Genomic DNA, 21,839 nt, shown 5'->3' on the forward strand with positions numbered 1-21,839 from the left:
GGTCATGAAAAACAAGGTAAGACTGAGGAGTAGGAGACTACAGAGCCTCAACATTTAAATACAAGGTGGGATCCTGGATTGGACACTCAAAAAGAAAAAGGACATCAGTGGAAAAAGTTATAAAATTCAAAACAGTTCATTTCCTAGTTTTGATAAATGTACTATGGTTACATAAGTTGGTGACAATAGGGTAAACTGGGTGAAGGGCAAATGTGAACTCTTTAAACTATTTTTGCAACTTTAAGTCTCAAATTATTTCCAAATAGGAAGTTATTTAAAATTATAACCTAATTATTTTTTAAATAATACTATTCATAGCTTATTAAATTTTATAAATAAAGTATACCTTTTCACAAAATGTAATGTGCCATTTTCTCAGTCTTCTATTTTCAGTGGCAAGTCGTTCAGCAGCATTTTGGAGTTTTTGGATGTAGCCTTCTAATTCTTTAGGATTATCCCAAGTAACTTGTGACTTTCCCCCTCTTCCTGCTTTTGAATTCTAAGGTTCAACAAATGACATTCAGTATTTAACACGTTTCTTTTTTTGAAAAGATTCAATATTCTACAGCATTAGTCCAATTATCACTAACATTGACCTGCAATAAAAGAGCACACAATAGTTTTTTCCATTTTATAAATGACAAGGCATTCTGCCCAGAATTGAGTAGCCCCATTCCTTCCAAGTTCTCTCTCTTACAACTAAAACACCCTGGACATAACACAACAAACAAGCATAGGAAGACTAAAAGATAGAAATAAGGAGGTGGACAGCCTAGAAACCTTGGGAATTGAGGAACAACACACCTGGGTTTCCTTAATGTCTCCCTCATATCCCGGACAGGATGCTGGAGAAGTCTCCAACCTGGAACCACCCCCAGAGACAGACAAAAAACCTCCAAAAGAAGCCTGTTCCCTTTATCCACAGGACCAGGAAAACAGTGGCCTAATGACAGAAAACCTTTTTAGCAATAACCACCCTACTCCAATTCAACACCAACTGAAACCCATCCCCTTCTTCAGTTTCACTGGGATCAGGAAGTGAGCTGATCTTCCATCCCCTGCTTATGTCAGTGGGGCTTAACAGAGAGCTGAGCCTCTACCCCCATTATGCTGCAACAGAGCAGTGTGAATCAGCCCTCCACATCCTCCAAATCATGTCAATAGAGCTTAGAAGGGAGCTAGGCTTACACTCTACTTGGAGGCAACAAGACACTGCCAATTGGAGTCCCACTTTCATGGGACGGTGTCAGTAGGGGAAAGGGGGGCACTAAACTTCAACTCCACTCATCTGAAAAGGAAGCAGTGCAAGTCAGTGTTCCATTTTTGTCAGGATGGTATCTGCAGAGCCCAGCAGAAATTTTAACATATACACTCACCCTGTCCTCAAGCTGTACCTCACTGTTTCAGAGAGAAACAACGCATCACTTAGAAAGGAATACAAATTTGAATGGCAGTGGATTTCTCAGCTGAAACCATGAGGGCCAGGAGGAAGTGGAACAACATTTTAAAGTGCTAAAAGAAAACAACTGTCGGGCTTCCCTGGTGGCGCAGTGGTTAAGAATCTGCCTGCCAATGCAGGGGACCCGTGTTCGAGCCCTGGTCCGGGAAGATCCCACATGCCGCGGAGCAACTAAGCCCATGCACCACAACTACTGACCCTGCGCTCTAGAGCCCACGAGCCACAACTAATGAAGCCCGTGAGCCTAGAGCCCGTGCTCCGTAACAAGAGAAGCCACCGCAATGAGAAGCTCACGCACTGCAACAAAGAGCAGCCCCCACTCGCCGCAACTAGAAGAAAGCCCATGTGCAGCAAGGAAAACCCAATGCAGCCAAAAATAAATAAATAAAATAAAATAAATAAAACATTAAAAAATTAAATTAAGTAACTTAGAAACAATTTCTCTAAAAAAAAGAAAAAAGAAAAGAATAGAAAACAACTGTCAACCATGAATTATATATCTGGTGAAAATATCCTTCAGGAATGAGGGAAAATAAAAACATTCTCAAACAAAAACTAAGAGAATTTGTCACTAGCAAACCTACTCTTAAAACTATGGCTAAAGGAAGTTTTCTCAATAAGAAGGAAGTGATTTTTTTAAAAAAGCGTGGAACTTTAGAAAGGATAAAAGAACATTGGGATGTGGAAAATGTAAATAAAAAATAAACTATCCTTCTCATGAGTTTCTTAAATCATATTTGATGATTGAAGCAAACCCCATCTGATGCAGTGTTTTATGTATGTAAAGGATACTAAATATTTAAGACAAATATATAAAAGTGAATAGGGAAAAGAGACCTAACTACAAGTAAGGTTTCTATACTTCACTTGAACTGGTAAATATTAAGGCATAGCAAGTCTCTGGCATATAGTGACCCTCAATAAACAGCTGATGAATGAATGAAACTAAACAATTATAATAAATTCAATAGAATACTCTGTGAATCAGTTCAAAAGTATTTACTGAATAATTACTACACACTACTTACTGTCGTATTACTAGAGTATAAAAATAAATAAATTAGAGTTCCTGCTCTCCAATATAGAGAGTGGCCAGGGGAGTATTAAGAACATTAGTGTTCCTTCTCCTCCTATCTTAGTTTTTGTCCCCTACTATGTCTCATTTAACATATGCTAAATATAATTATTTACTACTCGCAACCCAATTTCTCAAAATAAGCTTCCTCTTTAGAAATATCAACAGATGTAATTTTGAATACATTTATTAGAGAAGAAAGGGCTCTGAACACTCTGATTTAAAACATTATCTATTAGGTGAAAAGTTTAAAAATAATAAAGTATTATCCCATTTTCAAAAAGTACACTTGTAAATATGCACAGAAAAAAAAGTTTAAAAAGATATATACACTTAAGAATGGCCAACTCTTGGTAGTACAATCATAAAACATTTGTTCTTTTTGTTTACCTATATTTTTGAAACTTTCCATCATAAACTCATATTGAGCTTTGTCTATAAGAAAAAATTTTTAATAACATCTATAATATGAATTATATAACTTCTAGTAAATTTTAAGCCTGAGAACTAGTGTGCATTAAAAAGTTAACTTAGCAGGTCTGACTGCTATCCCTTAAAAGGTCTGCTTAAAAGATTGGCCATTAGCTGGCATCTGAGAACTTGGATTTTGGAAGAGTTCCCACCACTCTAATTTTTAAGAGTGGCTCACTGTACCTAAACAATATGGTTTATGCTGAACACTTGACTGTCTTCTGGGAATCTGGAATTTTGGTACATATTAAGGCAGAAGATACCTACATGACGAGTCCCCAGTAAAAGCCTGGGCAATGAGTTGCTAATGATCTTTCCTAGTAAAGCAATATTTCACATGTGTTACTTCTTGCTGGAGAAATTAAACATGCCCTGGGTGATTCCGGTGGGAAAGGACTCTTGAAAGCTTGCACCTGGTTTCCCCAGGACTTCACCCCATGTACCTTTCCCTTTGCTGATTTTGCTTTGCATCCTCTCACTGCAATAAATCATAAGTAAATCATCTGTGAGTACAGCTATACCCTGAGGCCTATACGTCCTCCTAGTAAATCACAGAACCTGGGGGTGGTCTTGAGAACCATGACACAACTAGCTATCCACTTTAAATGAAAGAAGAATTAATGGGTATATCCCTCTTCTACTTGTCTTTTAAAGTATTTCTTGTCTGTGAAGACTAAAAATGTTTATTTCAAAAAGTGAGCAGGGGCTTCCCTGGTGGCACAGTGGTTAAGAATCCGCTTGCCAATGCAGGGGACACGGGTTTGAGCCCTGGTCCAGGAAGATCCCACATGCCACGGAGCATCTAAGCCCGTGCACCACAACTACTGAGCCTGCGCTCTAGAGCCTGCGAGCCACAACTACTGGGGCCCGTGTGCCTAGATCCCGTGCTCCGCAACAGGAGAAGCCACCGCAATGAGAAACCCGCGCACCGCAACAAAGAGCAGTCCCTGCTCGCCGCAACTAGAGAAAGCCCGCGCACAGCAACGGAGACCCAACACAGCCAAAATAAATAAATAAATAAATGTATTAAAAAAAAAAAAAAAGTGAGCAGTCACATACTAACAGTTTAAAAACTAGTGTGGGTTTTCCTAATTTCATATGTGTGGATATTTAAATAAGCATAGATAAAGAGCAAATAAAACTTAAATTATAAAATCAGGAGATGATGGAAAAGCACTGAAGAGTCTTGTATATAAGGACCTCGCACTTCAGTGAATAAGTAAATATAATAGCATACAAGTTTGTATACAGTAAGTCCCCTACATATGAACAAGTTCCATTCCGAGAGCACGTTCGTAAGTCCAATTTGTTTACAAATCCAACAAAGTTAGCCTAGGTACCCAACTAACACAATCGGCTATATTGTACTGTACTGTAATAGGTTTTTAATACTTTTCACACAAATAATACATAAAAAACAAACAGACACAAAAAATTAAAACATTTTTAATCTTAGCAGTACAGTACCTTGAAAAGTACAGTAGTACAGTACAACAGCTGGCATAAAGGGGTTGGCATCAAGTGAACAGGCAAGAAGAGTTACTGACTGGAGGAGGGAGAATGGGTGGAAGATGGTACAGCTGAAGGATCGTCAGCAACAGGAGTCGGAAGGCAAGCTGCAGTTTCACTCATGCCTGATGTTGATGGAATGCACCTTCACATCTTTGAAAGTTCACAACTTGAAGGTTCATAGGTAGGGGACTTACTGTACTATATATATATATATATAAATATATATATATAAATTCAATTGATCAAAATCAGCACAAAAATATGTGAAACATTATAACTGTTTAAATCTATAGTTGTAAAAAATGTTACTTGTTAAGACTGAAGGAAGTCACTGGGGAGCAAAATAAAGCCTTAGATCAATGGCTGTGTTAAGCTGAAGGGTATATGAAAAAACTAAGAAATAAGAAACACTTCACATGTAAAATCTAATTATAATAGCATAAAAAGTCCATTTACCTTAATTATCTGTTCAAACGCTAAGGCAGATTGTAACATCATTGGTCTCTGACTTTGAATCATTTGTTGATCGATAGAATTGTAAAAATGTGCCACCTACAAAGTAAAATTCCAATTAGGAACGATTAATAATAAATAGCAACTTAATTTAAAATTTTTCATTTTTAATTATTTGAATGGAAATATTAACTCTTCTCAATTATAAAATTTAGCAAAAAATTAGTTTTTCATCTCCAATAGAGCACTTACGCATGTATTAACATACAAGAGCAGCAAGCGTAAGTATGTGCTGAGTTCATATAATCTGCCAAGTCATGTTCTGGTGGGTGATTAAACAAAGACTATAAAACCTAGTCTCTGGAATCAAGAAGTTCACAGTCTCATAGGGAACACAGAGGAAACCAGTAAAGCATGTTAAAGTGCTAAAAAACTGAACTTATTCTTGCAACTCTAAGAACCTGTTCCTTCGTCAGTATATAACACAATGATTTATCCATTTCTCAGACCAAAAAAAATCTTTGAGTTGTCCTTAACTCTTCTCTCACATCCCACACCAGTAGAAGTCTATTGACTATACCTTCAAAACATATATTGAATTCAACCACTTCACCCACCTCCATCAATCCCACCCCAATTCAAGCACCCTCATCTCCTGGCAAGACCAGTGCAACAGTATCTGAACTGGTCTGTTTCCAACTGTGGCCCTATGGTCTATTCAAAGCATTCAAAGTAGCCAGAATAGTCTTTTCTTAAACATAAATCATATCATACCTTTAGCCTATTCAAAACTTTCAAATGATTCCCCAAAATATTTGAGAATAAAATGTAAAATCCTAAAATTCTTACCTAAAACCTTCCAATGGTTTCCCAACACACTTAAGAATGAAATCCAAATCTAAAATCCTTACCTTGGCACATTATACATAAACTGGTCTTTAGCCCCACACAAACCCCTCCCTAATTGCACTGCAGTGAAATTGGCCTCCTTGCTGTTTCCCTAACTCTAGAGTCTTCCCTAAGAAACTCTGAAAGTCATTCATTCCCTCTGCCTGCAACAGTCTTCCTCCAGATATCTGCATGGTTCTTTCGCTCATTTTGCCATGTCTCTTCTCAAATATTACATTTTCATTAAGGTCTCCCCTGGCCATTCTGTATAAAATAGCAGCATTTATCACAGTCCTATTACTGTTTTCTTTTTCTTCAAATATGTGCTTATCACTACCTAACACTGTATTATTCATGCATTTGCTATCTATGTCCCGTAATAGTGTCACTCAGTAAACGTTTGTTGAATTAATCAATGAATCAAAAAATAGGGATACCTACAAGGTACCATGGTGGACAAAAGAGGACAATGCCAGCTCTGTCAGGGAAAAAGGACAGGTTCAGGGAAGAAGACCAAGCGGACACCGTGGAATGAGTTTAATTAAGGACTTTAAGAAGACTGTCTTAATTTTTGTACCCTTAGCATGTCAAAACTTCTTGGCACAGAGTAGGTGCTTAAAAAATGTTTCTTAACTAATTTTATAGCAAGTCACTTCTTTCCACTAGTATGCATAAAAATATACTTTATTTCGTGGGGAATAACCACTCTATTTGTTCTGTGCCATAATAGTAGTCCCAGAAAAAGCCCCATCAGGAAAACTAGAAGCAAAATAATATATAAAATTACAGCAATCTGGCCATACTGTTTTCTATCCAATATCCTACTTCATACCCCCCACTCTAGCTAAATGTGTGCTCATAAGTAAAGGTATACACAATAGATTCTCCCAGTTGATCTTTCAGGGGTAAATATAAATACTATATGACCATTCAAACATCTTTTGAGCTTTTATTTTGTTAGACTAAATACTTAGGATAGAGAAGTCAGCAAGCCTCTCTGCTTTGGAATATATAGTCCCTCTATCTGAAATGATCACTCACACTACCTTGTGCTCTTGAGAAAACATAGGTATACTCTTTCAAACTCACATTAAACATCATTCCTCTGTAAAGATTTATCTGATACCATCTCTACCCTACCCAGGAAAATAATTGAAAATTCCCACCTCTATGCTTTCACAGGACTTTCTGAACATCTACCTATAATACAGTATTCATTAAACACTGTGTCTACTTGTTCACTATCTGTCATCACTATATGAATTATAATGGAATAAATATGGGCTTTGGAGTCAGGGAGACTTGGTATTAAATCCTAACTTCATAACTTACTAGCTGTGTAGTACTGGGAAAACTATGTTACAACTCTGATCCCCAATTAGATCAGTGAAAAATGGGGGTGGGGGTAATTGAAATAACATAAATACAGTATCTACCAGAAGCCCTGATATTTAATGAGAACTCAATGTTTAGTTTGCTTTCTCCCATTAGACCAGTGGTTCTCAACCATGGCTGATTTGCACACAAGGGGACATTTGGCAATGTCTGGAGATATTTTTGATTGTCAGGACTAGGTAGGTGCTACTGGCCAGGGATGCTGCTAAACATCCTACAATGCACAGGACACCCCCCACAAAAAAGAAGTGGTCCAAAAGTACCATGGCTGAGAAACCCTGTACCAGAGTGTGACAGTAATATATTCATTTTTATATCCTCACTACACTGTGCCTGGCAGTACAAGTGCTCAAAGAACCTTTGTTGGATGAAAGAGTGAGAAACCAAATACACACAAGATACTGTTCCTGCCCTCTAAGATCTATTAATCAAATGAGAGAAAAAATATAAAACTCCAATACTACATAAAAGTGTTCTAAGAGTGATTTGCACACTGCACACAAAATAAGGAACAATCAATTAAAAGAAGACACAACAATTAAAGTGACTTTTGAGTTGGGAATTAAAGGATAACTTGAAGTTCTTCAATCAGAGGGAACAGGTATCAGTGCATAATGACAAGTTCAGAGAAGAGCCAAGTTTCGTATTACTAAAGCACAGGGTGCAACATGAGAGGGAAGAGTATAGGGAGTGAAGGCCACAATCAGTAAGGTCAGCTAGGGTATGATTAAGAAGGGTCTTAAAAAAAAAAAAAAAAAAAAGAAGGGTCTTGTATACATGCTAAGGAGAGAGACAATGAAGTAATAATAGTTGGTTTTAAACAGGTAAATGATTTGATGGCAGTGTGCTTCAGGTAGACCAAGGAAATGACCAAAAACAAAGACCAGTCCATCAGCTCGGTAATTTTCTAAGAATCTGCCCCTAGAAGGCAGACAAAGGACCCTTAATTAGAAAGCCCTTTAAGATCCATGCTAGTAACATAAAAGAAGAAAAAAAGAGAAAATAATATTCTATTTTTCTAAATGCTTTTAGAATGAAAAGCAGTAACAGTAATACCTCAAATTAATAAAAGTCCCATATAGGGGATTACAAAGCAAATTTTGTAATGCAGTCATTTAGCAAACTGTAACTTCACAAGACTTAATGGTGCTATTCTATTAGCCTAACAAAATCAAAAGCAGAAAGCAAAGCCCTTAAAATACTCTAATGTAATGAACTCAGAATAGCCATGTTTTCAAAAATATCATTTCTTACTTGTTTCAGAATAATTGCTTGCTTGCAGAATTTCTGTGCAATGTTTGCAACTTGCTGTATTTTGGCAGGAATAACAAAGCCAAATGCAGAAAGCTGACGAACTTCTCTCAGAAGAATCACCAACCGATCTGAATAATGCACTTTTAATGATCCATCATTAGGATCCAACTCCATAATTTGACTATTAGCCTCAATACTACAATACAAAATAAATAACTTTTTAAATTTCATGTTCTCACTCTTTTGACTGATGAAAAACATAATTTTATACTTACAGAAAAGTTGTAAAAACTATTAACTCAAAGTAAAAATAAGATTTTAATTATAGTTTTCAAGTTATATTTTTTTCACACAGTATTTCACAATTCAGATCTTGATAACAAACTACAATATCCAAAATATACCATCGTATCAATATTTCAACCAAGCAGCTTTTGAAGTCAGAAAAATCAATATCTTAACCTTCAGCTAAGACTCAAAATAGACATCAAATCCATCATAAAGAGAAAAGGTTTTTATTCATTTTCTAAAAAGGTATCTTAGATTTTTAGTCAGCCTCTTGGTTCTTTAAGACTCTCATTAAAGGATCAATAATAAATAACATCAAAATACTAGGAGTAGAGATATTCAAATGTTTCATTCTTCTACTCTTCATTTCACTATGTAAAGACTGTCTTTTCTCTGTGTTTCTTCTAAAAGCCACAATAGCAAATTTTACATTGGGGCACTCAAGTCTCCAGGGACTGTGAAAATGCTGAGGGAAATTAAAAGCATTATGTTTTCATGACCCTTCTTTCAGGATCATGTTTATATAATGCTTTCTTTCAAATCACTTTCAAAATTAGGAGAACTTGCAGGTCTTAGAAAGTAAGTTACTGAAAAGCAAAGAACAAATCTATTCAGCCTACTTAATAACGCATAAAACAAAGCATAATAAAAAGCAGATACTTTAAAATGTCTTAAAATAATAATTTAGCCCAAACTGTCCTATAAGAACATAAAGCCTATCAGAAAATTGTAACAGTGACACTTTTTGCCTTTATTTGAAACCAATATTCAAAATTAGTTTCTACCTACCAGCATATCCTGAAATATGAAATACACACTTGATTCTATGCGACAATGATGGGTTTTACCCAAAAAAATGTGAGAGTCAGAAGTTTCATCACCAAATGAGAAAAAAATAGGTTGAATAAAGTTAAACAGGCTTTTTTACTGCAGATCTCAGTCCTTTTGGTACTCCGTCTTACACAGTGGATCTCCACCAGAGCCGTAGTGATAAACGTGCAAATTCTCCAAAATTAATTGACTAAAGAACTCTTTACTTTTTTTGGGGGGTGGGGGGGATCATCTCTAATCTTTTAGGCTCAGGGTAGAAAGGGAAAGAGTTAAATGACATAAAGTTATAATCATTATGCTTTATCACCTTTGGTTCTTTCATTCTTCTTCCAAAACCAAAATGCAAGATAAAAGAAAAAAAATTATTCATTCAGTTTAGGAAGCTACCACTTTGGGCCTAATTATTCATTGCAGCAGTATAGGGAAAACAAACAGAATTTCATATTATGGCCAAAGTTACTTTTAAAAAGTAACAAGTTTCTAAAAACTAAAACATGGTAAGTTTCTAAAACTACAGACAATAATATAATGGGGAAAGTTGACCTGAACAAATAAACAATGGTTTTTCTAGGCCATCCATTTTAAATACCCATTGGAATAATTAGGGTAACCTATTAAATTACATTCAATATAGCTTAATAAATATTTACCAAATCCTTATTATGTTGGACAACATGAAGAAATATTCTTCATCTCAAGGAGCTTAAAAATAACAAAGTTTTAGTTTACAATATGTATGGGGGGTATATAATATTAATGTAAAAAGGTAGGAAAACATACGTATACCAGTAACAAAAAACCATGGGAGCATGAAAACCTAATTCCAAAATAAGAATCTGCAGTTCTGGGGCATAGATATGAGAAGCAAAAGGAAGGCAGTCAAAGTTTCCAACCTTAATGACTTAAAAGTTGATCATCAAAACCTAAACAAAAAAAAAAAAATTCTAAAAGCAGCAGCAAGTTTGGAGAAAGGAGAGAGGAGTAGAGATGATTAATTACATCTTGTCATTTGGATTAATAACACAAGAAAAAAGATTCTTGTGTAGATTTCACTGTTTAGTATACTTATACTTACCACAAACCGGATTTGGAATCAGACAAGCCAGATTGAATATCCCTGGACCAATCATCAAATTGTTCTTGTTCATATAGTTTAAACTGGTCTAAGAGATCTTCAGCACTTCGATGGAAAGATCGAAATCCTGACAAGTCAGATAAAAGAGCCTCTGCAATCTTGATAGTATCATCCACCTTAAAAAGCCAAATTACAAGAATATTTATTATTTAAATTCTAACAAAATTAGCATAAAATCAGCTCTCTTCTCTGTTCTGTGATTCAGAAATTATTTTCCCATTCATCTGTAAACAGTAAAATAGAAGATTTGCCAGTGAATTTAAGAATATCAACCCCTACTTTGCTTCTGAACTATACAACCTCAGAATAGCAAAACACAGAAGATAACACATACAAGGCATAATTTGAAGGGTACAATAAGGGAAATTCAGGTGAAACTCCAAGAATTCAGCAATACTCCTAAATATGTTATGCAATAATTTGAGCCCTTTATTAAATGCTGTGGTTAAGAGCTCAAACAATAATTAGGCCAATTTGGATGCCAATTAAAGAAGAGAAATGCCTTTCCTCCACAAGTATACAAAGAACATTGTCGCAACTTGGAAAGCTGACTAACAAAGTTAGGCAGAATATTACAGAAAAAACATTAAAATATAAACTTGAATAAATAGAAATATGCTTTTTATAAATATTTCATATTTATATTCTCAAATATGCTAGCCTTTATAACACTCTATATTTGCTTGCTCTTAATCATACATTAAAACCAATTAATATTTATTACATGAGTCGAATGCAAGGTATTGTACCACATACTAATTAGTAAGCACATAAGATTCTTAGGTCAACTTTGATAATATTAAAATAATAGTCTTTTAATTCTATAAATTGCTGCCACTACCTTAGGCAATACCATAATTACTTTTCACCATTCCTTTAACTTCCTTTCAACGTAGGATGATTTATTTACATAAACATACTTGCAGATAGACTTTGTACGTACCAAAATTCTACAAAGATACACTTCAAAGAATTTAAAAATCCTTTGAAAATTATATATTTTTCATACTTTTCACTTTTTCAGAGTTCTACATTTCCACATGAAAATTAGACGAAAATGCCAAGGAAAACAGAGAATGTTTTCTTAATGTTTTCACTACAGTTCTAGAGTGCCTTCTACATTAATTTAGCACATTTTACAATTAGTATTCTTCAACATTTATTAAAACTAATACCTTCAGTTCCAACTGACGAACCCAAACTATATTATTGACAACTTCTGAAAGGTTTTTGCCAGAAAGTGGTCCAGATGCGTCACCAGGAATTCCACGGCATCGGTTTTCAAAATCTAATCGAAAGTCTATAAAATTTAAATCAAATAAATGATTACACACATTCAGCAAAGATTTCCTAAATGCCTTCCATGTACCAAACACTATGCCAAATACTGTGAATAGAAAAATAGTAACAGTTGGTCCTTTACTCTCAGGGACCTCACCACACATCAAGTGAGAGAGAAAATAACCAGTTAATTCAAGAAATCTGTCATTTATTACAGAAATAGTAAATTAATCTTCAACATACAGATGTCATAAAATATAATATCTTAATCCTAAGCGGTATACAACAAAGGAAAAAGTAATCTACAAAAATACTTTTTCAAGCAAACACTATAATGTCTGATAAACTTTTACCTTTAACTGAGTCCATAAGTCTTGCCAGTAAAGTTTCTCTTTCTAGCATCAATTCTTTGCTTATGGTTGGACGCTTCACCAACTCTTTATATTTCAGAAATGCTTGAAGAAGCTAATATGAAACAAATAAGTATATGTTCATCCCAAGTGAATCAACTAGGTAAAAACATGAGTATCTCCTCAAACATCTTAAGGGAAATATTAAAAGTTAAATATTTCAATATTTTACCTGCTGTGGACTATCCTGAATTTCTGAAATATAATTTTTTAATTTTCCTGCTATTTTTTGTTCCACAGGTGCAATAATTTTTTCATATTGAGACACTGCAGCTTTCCATAAAGGCTAAACAAATTAACAATATTGTTAGACTTTAATATATTTTAAATCGGCCTTTAAAAAGAACAACACAAACAGGAAATTATATAGACAAACACATATATATTCAACCTCAGTATATGGATTATACTGCACAGGATTCAGGCCAGTAAAAGGTTCAAATACTCGAGCCAGGCATATGATTTTCTCATCACTGGCAGGTGAAAAATAGAGAAGTTTCTCATGAATTGTTCTAAGAGCCAAGACCTAAAACATAAAATATTAAAACAACAAATTTATTTAAATCAATACATCAGCACAAATAGTCTAAAATCTAAAGATATTGGGCAAGAATTTCTTTAACCTAGGTTCTCTGAAATGAACAATAAACCTGAACTGTAATCTTGGTAATTACTACTCATCAATAATCAAAGTGATACTCAAAGACATACCGTATCACACACTACTATCAATCAGTGTGCTCAAATCTAGTTAACATATATAAAATCTAAATATTTTTAAACTATGTTTAAAGCTCATTTAGGTAAAGTTTTAGAGTCTCTCCTCCTTACTATAGTAAAAACTTCTGATTTCCATTATTCTGCCTTAAATTGCACTTCTAATAATGAAACAATATGTTAACAACTCCATTATGTATAATCTATGAACAGTTGGAAAACAATTTATTTCATTTTGTATTTAAAATTTCTACCAACCATCAAAAGGTAATCAAAAAGGCTAAGTAAAAATGCTATAATCTTCCATTTGAGTTGAAAATATCAGAACAAACTCATGATTTATTTTTCTCTTGATAAAAACAAAAGTACCAATTTAACAATGCTGTCTACTGAGACAGCCTAAAAGCACTGATAATTAAATAACATTTACCACTTCTTCAACCAGATTGTTGTTGTTAAATACCATTTTCTACTAATAAGAACCAGGATCTTTGGAGAAATGCCTAATTCCAGGTATGAAACAGAAAATGTAGATGGGCCAGTACATTTTGAGGGGCCAGAATGTAAGGAAGTTATCAAAGAAATACTGGATTCATGTCAAAAATGACACAGAGCCAATGTAAAGGGGTACTCACTGTCCAAAGATGGGACAATCTGAATATAGTAATAATAACTACGATAAAAAAATAAATAAATAACTACGATAAAAACTACAATGGGTTGAAACTCATAAAATATAAAAACTCATAGGTTCATAATGATACTATTTAAAAAACATTTCATTGATTGCCTATGGAACTTACTGATACTAACTTATTGTTCATTGTACTAAAAATGATAAATAAAAACTAATTGTCTATACTACCATTCCTATACAAACCATATTTCAGGGTCACTAAAAAACTGATGAAGACATGTTCTTCCAACATCACTAATAAATGCACAAAGAACAACAGAATTAAAAAATCATCATTTTCCAACTCCTCATGATAAATCATTCAGAAAAAGCTGATGAAGAGCATTATAACAGATGGATCAGGCTAATCATACATGAACCCACAGATCAAACTTAACTCATGAAAGTGGGAAAACCAGACATTACCTGCCTCCTCTAATGTATAAGAACTATATAGTACTGCTTACGAAGCAACCTGGTTCAAGTAAACCAACATTTAGTAACTAAAAAAATTTCTGAGACAATCAGGAAACTTGAATATTGATTAGATACATAATGATATTACAAAATTATTGTCATTTTGTTGGGGGTGATATTGGTATTATGATTATGATTTAAGGGTAAAAGTATACGATTTCTTGGATTGGCTTTAAAAATACTCCAGCAAAAAAACAGAAAGCAGGGGAAACAAAGATGGAACAGGAACTGAACATTGTCAGTGGCTGCTGAAACTGAGTGATGGATACACTGACATCCACTGTACTATGTTACTTTTGTGTATGTTTGAAATTTCTCATAATGAAAAGGTTTAAAAACACAACAACAGGAATTCCCTGTTGGTCCAGTGGTTAGGACTCAGCACTTTCACTGCCTGGGCCTAGGTTCAGTCCCTGGTCTGGGAACTAAGATACCCCAAACTGCACAGCATGGCCAAAAAAAAAAAAAATTACAAGAACAATGGTTCCCTTAAGCCCGAAGGGAAAAAATCACTTTGCAATCTTCACATATTCTCATTTTGCCTGCCCCTTCAAGCTAAACATCTAAGTTCTATACTGAAACTCATAACTTATATAAATTAAGCAGCTGTTTCAAATATTTCCACTGAGTACTCCCTGAAAAGCTGTCTCTGCCTGTAAAAATTTCAACAGCCAAGAGAAAGTCTGAGAGCTTCCACACCTAGACAACTGGGTTGACTGTCTTTTTACAACAAAGAACAAAATAAAAGTTCACAACTTACAAACTGAATAGCCACAAACCAAAAAAAAGAAAGGAAGCAGAAACCAGCACTTAGTACCCACTGGGCACCTGGTACTGTACCACACAACTTCATAAGTCATCTCATATGAACTTTACCTCTTATTCTCTCCCAAAAGTTTAAACAAGTTCTATCAGATGTGTAGTTCTTATTAATTATAAAACGCATTCTCAAACAAGTGAGGACCTACTTCACACTTAAAAACAAAGATCCAAATAATCAAATATACCTCTTCAAGGCGCTTGCCAAGTTTGTCAAGTGTTTCAGGAAAATATTTTTCATTTTTCCACAGATGAGGTACATAGCGCTGCCACACCTGACCTGTTAGATGACTACAGGCAGTCACCCACTGTTCACATATTGAAATCCCAGCTTTCATATTTTCCTTCACAAGATAATAAGGATCTTCCCATAGGTTCAAAGTTCCCAACTTTTTCTGAACAAATCTTCCAAAGGAGCCACCTAATAAAACGTAAAACAAACTTTTTAATGAACATATCTTTTTACCAAATAATTATGAAATATATGCTTTTTACAAAATTAAAATAATACACAAATTAGCAAACCAAGGATCTATGAAATACCACATCCACACCTTTAGACGGGCACTGTTAATAACAAATATTTTTTTAAAACACACATGCACACACATATTTGTATTTCTGCATCTTTCAATATATCACGCATATCTTTGAAGTATAGAAATATATACACATTTTTTAAAGGCTGCAGAGCCCACAGTATGGATATAGCATTACATGACCAATTCTCAATTGCTATTTGTTTCTACTCTCATTTTACAAACAATGCTGTAATAAATATCCTTTTATATACACATTTACATACTTGTCTAACATTTTCTTAGGATAACAATGAGAAAGGTATATTCTGGGTCAAAAAGTATATGTATTTTTAATGTCAACAGATAACCCAATGTATATTAAACTTTCCAGTTCATTACAAAATAAAGTCTAAATTAATACACAGATAGGGACGAAAAATCTATGTTAATTTAGTTATATTATAGTCAAAGAATCTGATACTATGATTTAAATTAACCAATTATTTACAAATATCTACTTAAATAATCCTATATGATTTGCTCTAAGAGTTACTTTAAGCAACAATTATTGTATTAAGGAACATTTTCGGAAAAAACAGAAAACAAAATAAGTCAGGCTTCCAAAATTGCAAAAGTTTATTTCTTTACTAGTACCTATAATATCTAAGAGATGTAACATTCGTGACTCAGGATAATGATCACGTTCTGTCTGTCTCCACACATCATCTACAACATCCCGAGTTGTCTCCACCAAGTCAACCACTTCCAGTAAGGACAGACCATCCAAGTTATAAAACTCCTAAAACCAAAATGCATTCATTTTTAAACATAATTATATTTGTACCTTGGGCAGTATAGTCAAAATGTTCTCAGACTTTTTCAAATGCTAACATCTCTAATATCTGCCATATTATTTTCTCCTCTTCTTCTCTCAGATGATATATTACTTCTTTAAGCAAATACCCTATAAGTTCCTTCACAAACATAAATTTCATGAAAGCCAGAAGGAAAAATAAGAATTGCATAAACTCTATAAATTTATTTTTACCCTTGGCCTAAGTTCCTTTAAATTCAGGACATTTGTTTTATTTACGTAATAGAAGTGGCCTTAACACCATATGTACACTACCCATTTCACCTCATATATCTTTATTGATTCATTTCCTGGGTTGCCCAATGTTACCAATAATACAAACATAGTACATAGTATATCACTGCTAGGAAAAAAAGTTTTAAACCATTTCAAACACTTCATTCAAATGATATTAATGTAATAATATCGGGAACGAATAAAAAATTACTAAATATTTATTTTGAAAATATTTGAAAAGAATAGATTTTGTAAAAAACACTCAAAATGGTCACTTATTTAACCTCCCCACAGATACACCAAGGAATAATCAATCTAATAAGTATCAAACTAAGACTTTTTATATTTCAGATTCCTCCAAAATGCTAATTTGAATAAAGTAAACAATTTTTCCAAAGAACATATTACCTCCGCAGGATAAACCTCTGTTAGTATTAGGTTTCTGTTTTTTTCCTATCTACCTGCAGGAAAGTAATTATGTTTTTGAGAAAAATATTTTCTAGAGATTAGAATTTAACTTTTTTAAAAGTTTGGACTTCTAAGTTGCACTCAGGTTAAATACATATCTTAAGTAAACCCTGCTACATCTGAAGAATATATTTTGTCCAGAACCATCAAGTAATGATTTTAAAACAGAGATAAATCTAGTAAAAATTGAATGCTAAGGTACTTCTATCAAAACCTGATATATAACTATGTATGAATCACGTACTCTTGCAATTGTTTCAAATAATTCTTTAAAATAACTGGCTCTTTCTTTACTAATCTGTTTACTTCCACGATGAGCTTGTTCTATCCAAAACTGGAACTCATCACTTGGTGTAAGAATACCTGAAAAGCGAGAAGGAAAAATGAGAAATATCAACTGTTATCATGCTGATCATTTTGAAATGTAAAGAAATATTGAAACACTATATTGTGCACCAGGAACTAACATAGTTTTGTAAGTCAATTACACTTCAAAATCTCACAAACAAATAAACTCATAGAAAAAGAGATCAGATTGCTGGTTAACAGAGGTGGGGGTGGGGAGAGGGGGAATTGGATGAAGGTGCTCAAAAGGAACAAACTACTAGTTATAAGATAAATGAGTACTAAAGATATAATGTACAACATGATAAATATAATTAATACTGCTTTGTTATATATGAAAGTTCTTAAGAGAATAAATGCTGAGATTTCTCCTCATAAGGAAAAAATTTTTGTTTCATTTCTTTAATTTTGTATCTATATGACATAATAGATGTTCACTAAATTTACTGTGAATATCATTTCACGATGTATATAAGTCGAATCATTATACTGTACACTTTAAACTTACACAGTGCTGTATGTCAATTATCTCAATAAAACTAGAAGAAAGAAAGAAAGAAAGGAAGGAAGGAAGGAAGGAAGGAAGGAAGGAAGGAAGGAAGGAAGGAAGAAAAGAATAGAATCATTTGAAAATGAAAAGCCAGCAAGACACTGGTTTCATTTGCTGATTTTGCACATTTCTGTATTCTTAAGGATGCACAGAAAATAATTTTTACAATTTCTATGAACAAAAACAAACTACAAAAACAACCCCAAAACAATTAACAAAATGGCAATCAGTACACACTTATCAATAACTACTTTAAATTGGCTGAATGGATACAAAAACAAAACCCATATATATGTTGGCTGCTAGAGACCTGCTTCAGATCTAAAGCCACACTCAGACTGAAAGGGGATGGGAAAACGTATTCCATGCAAATGGAAATCAAAAAGCAATACTTATGTCAGATAAAAAAAGACTTTAAAGACTGTCACACATGATTTTGTGGTACAAACTTTCTGTACGGTTTTTCTTATAGTCCAAATAATTACTAAAAAGCGTCCCTACAAGGATAAATAAAAACACCGCAAAAGGAATACTTAATGTCTTTTAACTTTTTATTTTTAAAAAATATTAAAACACTGATTTTAACTCTTATTTATGTGGAAAATTATCTGTATAAGAAAATCTAAGTTGGAATAAAGAAAATTTGCCTAATTACAGTCAAAAAAAAAAAAAAAGACTTTCACAAATAATGAAGAAGGACATTACACACTGATCAAGGGATCAACCTAAGAAGATATAACACGATGTAAGTATATATCCACCCAACATAGGAGCACCTAATACATAAAGCAAATATTAATAGACATAAAGGGAGAAACTGACAGTAATAAATTCATAGTAGAGAACTTTAACATCCCACTTAACATCAATGGACAGATCATCCAGACAGAAAATCAATAAGGAAACAATGGCCTTAAATAACACATTAGACAAAATAAACTTAATATATATATATATAGAACATTCCATCCACAAGCAGCAGAATATACATTTATTTCAAATGCACATGGTACATTCTCCAGGACAGATCACATGCTAGGCCACAAAAATAAGATGCAGCAAATTTAAAGAAAACTGAAATCATATCAAGCATCTTTCCTGACCACAATGCTCTGAGACTGGAAATCAACCAGAAGGAAAAAACTGCAAAAAAACACAAATATGCAGAGACTAAATAACATGCTACAAACAATCAATGGATCACAGAGGAAAAATCAAAAAATACCTGAAGAAAAATGAAAATAAAAACACAACAATCTAAAATCTACATGATGCAGCAAAAGCAGTTCTAAGAGGCAAGTTTATAGCAATACAAGCCTATTCAAGAAATAAGAAAAATCTCAAAAAAACAACTTAACCTTACACCTAAAGGAACTAGAAAAAAGAAGAACAAGCAAAACCAAAAGTTAGCAGAAAGAAAGAAATCATAAAGATCAGAGCAGAAATAAATGAAACAGAGACTTAAAAAAAAAAATAGAAAAGATCAATGAAACTAAGAGCTGGTTCTTTGAAAAATTAAATGTCACCGACAAACTTTGCCACGCTCATCAAGAAAAAAAGAAAGAGGGCCCAAATCAATAAAATCAGAAATGAAAAAAGCAGTTACAACTGACACCACAGATATAGAAAGGATCATAAGATATTATTAAGAACAATTATACACCAATAAAATGAACAACCTAAAAGAAAAGGACAAATCCCTAGAAATGTACAGTTTCCCAAGACTGAACAAGGAAGAAGTAGAAAATATGAGTAGACCAATTACCAGTAATGAAATTGAATCATTTCATTACTGGTAATTGTAAAAAATAACTCCAAAAAACAAAAGTCCAGAACTAGAGGGCTTCACATCACATGGTTTGGTGAATTCTACCAAATATGTATAGAAGGGTTAACGCCTATCATACTCAAATTATTCCCAAAAACTGCAGAGGAAGATATGCTTCCATACTCATTTTCCAAAGCCAGCATCTCCCTAAAATCAGAACCAGACAAAGATATCACAAAAAAAGAAAAAAAAAGAAAATTACAGGCCAATATCAGTGATGAATATAGATGCAAAATTCCTCAACAAAATATTAGCAAACCAAATTCAACAATACATTAAAAGGTCCATATACCACAATCAAGTGGGTTTTATTCCAGGGATGCAAGGATGATTCAAATCCAAAAATCAATCAACGTGATATACCACGTTAACAAATTGAAGAATAAAAATCATATGACCATCTCAATAGATACAGAAAAAATTTGACAAAAGTCAGCATCCATTTATGATTAAAAACTCTCAACAACAAAGTGGATATAGAGGGAACACACCTCAACATAATCAATAACATATATGATAAGCCCACAGCTAACATCATACTCAACGGTGAAAAGCTGAAAGCATCTCCTCTAACATCAGGAACAAGACAAGGATGGCCATTCTCACCACTTTTATTCAACACAGTATTAGAGGTCCTAGCCATAGCAATCAGACAAAAAGAATAAATAAAAGGAATCCAAATTGGAAAGGAAGAAGCAAAACTGTCACTGTTTGCAGGTGACATGATACTATACATAGAAAATCCTCAAGATGCCACAAAAAAACTATTAGAGCTCATCAATGAATTTGGTAAAATTTCAGGATATAAAATTAATACACAGAAATCTGTTGTATTTCTATACACTAACAACAAACTATCAGAAAGAGAAATTTAAAAAACAATCACATCAAAAAGAATAAAATACCTAGGAATAAAACTACCTAACGAGGTAAAAAGCCTGTATGCAGAAAAGTATAAGACATTGATGAAAAAACTGAAGACAACACAAACAAATGGAAAGATATACCACATTCACGGATTGGAAGAATTAATAATGTTATAATGAGCATACTACCCAAGGCAATCCATAGATTCAATGCAATCCCTATCAAAATACCAATGGCATTTTTCACAGAATTAGGAAAAATGATCCTAAAGTTTGTCTGGAAACACAAAAAAAACCCCAAATAACCAAAACAATCTTGAGAAAGAAGAACAAAGCTGGAGTTATCATGCTCCCTGATCTCAAACTATACTGCAAAGCTACAGTCATCAAAACAGTATGGTACTAGCACAAATACAGATACATAGATCAATGGAAAGAACAGCGACCCCAGAAATGAACTCACACTTATGGCAATTAATCTATGACAAAGGAAGCAAGAATATACAAAGGGGAAAAGACAGCCTCTTCAGTAAATGGTGTTGGAAAAGCTGGACCTACATGCAAAAGAATTAAACTGGACTTTTCTCTCCCATCATACACAAAATTAAGTTCAAAATGGATTAAAGACTTAAATGTAAGACCTGAAACCATAACTTCTAGAAGAAAACATAGGGAGTACACTCTGTCACTGGTCTTAGTAATATTTTCTTGGATCTGGCTTCTCAGGCAAGGGAAACAAAAGCAAAAATAAACAGATGGGACTACATAAAATTAAAAAGCTTTTGCACAGCTAAGGAAACTATCAACAAAATGAAAAGGCCACCTACTGAATGGGAGAAGATATTTGCAAACAATATATCAGATAAGGGGTTAATATCCATAATATATAAAGAATTCATATAACTCTGTATCAAAAAAAAAACAACCCAATTAAAAAATAGGCGGAGGTGTCCAGTTTTCCCAGCACCACTTATTGAAGAGACTGTCTTTTCTCCATTGTATATCTTTGCCTCCTTTGTCATAGATTAGT

At 33.6% G+C, this 21,839-nt stretch overlaps 1 protein-coding gene across 2 annotated transcripts in view; it reads right to left on the minus strand.

The window, feature by feature from the left end:
- DYNC2H1 (dynein cytoplasmic 2 heavy chain 1) overlaps positions 1–21,839 on the minus strand; it is a 368,911-nt gene that overhangs the window by 335,810 nt on the left and 11,262 nt on the right. For both annotated transcript variants that reach the window (XM_036860514.1, XM_036860513.1), the window contains exons 4-14: positions 17,465–17,583; positions 16,317–16,461; positions 15,330–15,562; positions 12,844–12,978; positions 12,625–12,738; positions 12,396–12,507; positions 11,937–12,061; positions 10,702–10,877; positions 8,508–8,703; positions 4,974–5,069; positions 347–499 (exon numbers count right to left, since the gene is read on the minus strand). In XM_036860514.1, coding sequence (XP_036716409.1) covers positions 347–499; positions 4,974–5,069; positions 8,508–8,703; positions 10,702–10,877; positions 11,937–12,061; positions 12,396–12,507; positions 12,625–12,738; positions 12,844–12,978; positions 15,330–15,562; positions 16,317–16,461; positions 17,465–17,583 — 1,604 coding nt within the window. The remainder of the gene's footprint in view (positions 1–346; positions 500–4,973; positions 5,070–8,507; positions 8,704–10,701; positions 10,878–11,936; positions 12,062–12,395; positions 12,508–12,624; positions 12,739–12,843; positions 12,979–15,329; positions 15,563–16,316; positions 16,462–17,464; positions 17,584–21,839) is intronic.

The sequence above is a fragment of the Balaenoptera musculus genome, chromosome 8 (assembly GCF_009873245.2).
Source record: "Balaenoptera musculus isolate JJ_BM4_2016_0621 chromosome 8, mBalMus1.pri.v3, whole genome shotgun sequence".
Taxonomy (NCBI): Eukaryota; Metazoa; Chordata; class Mammalia; order Artiodactyla; family Balaenopteridae; genus Balaenoptera; species Balaenoptera musculus.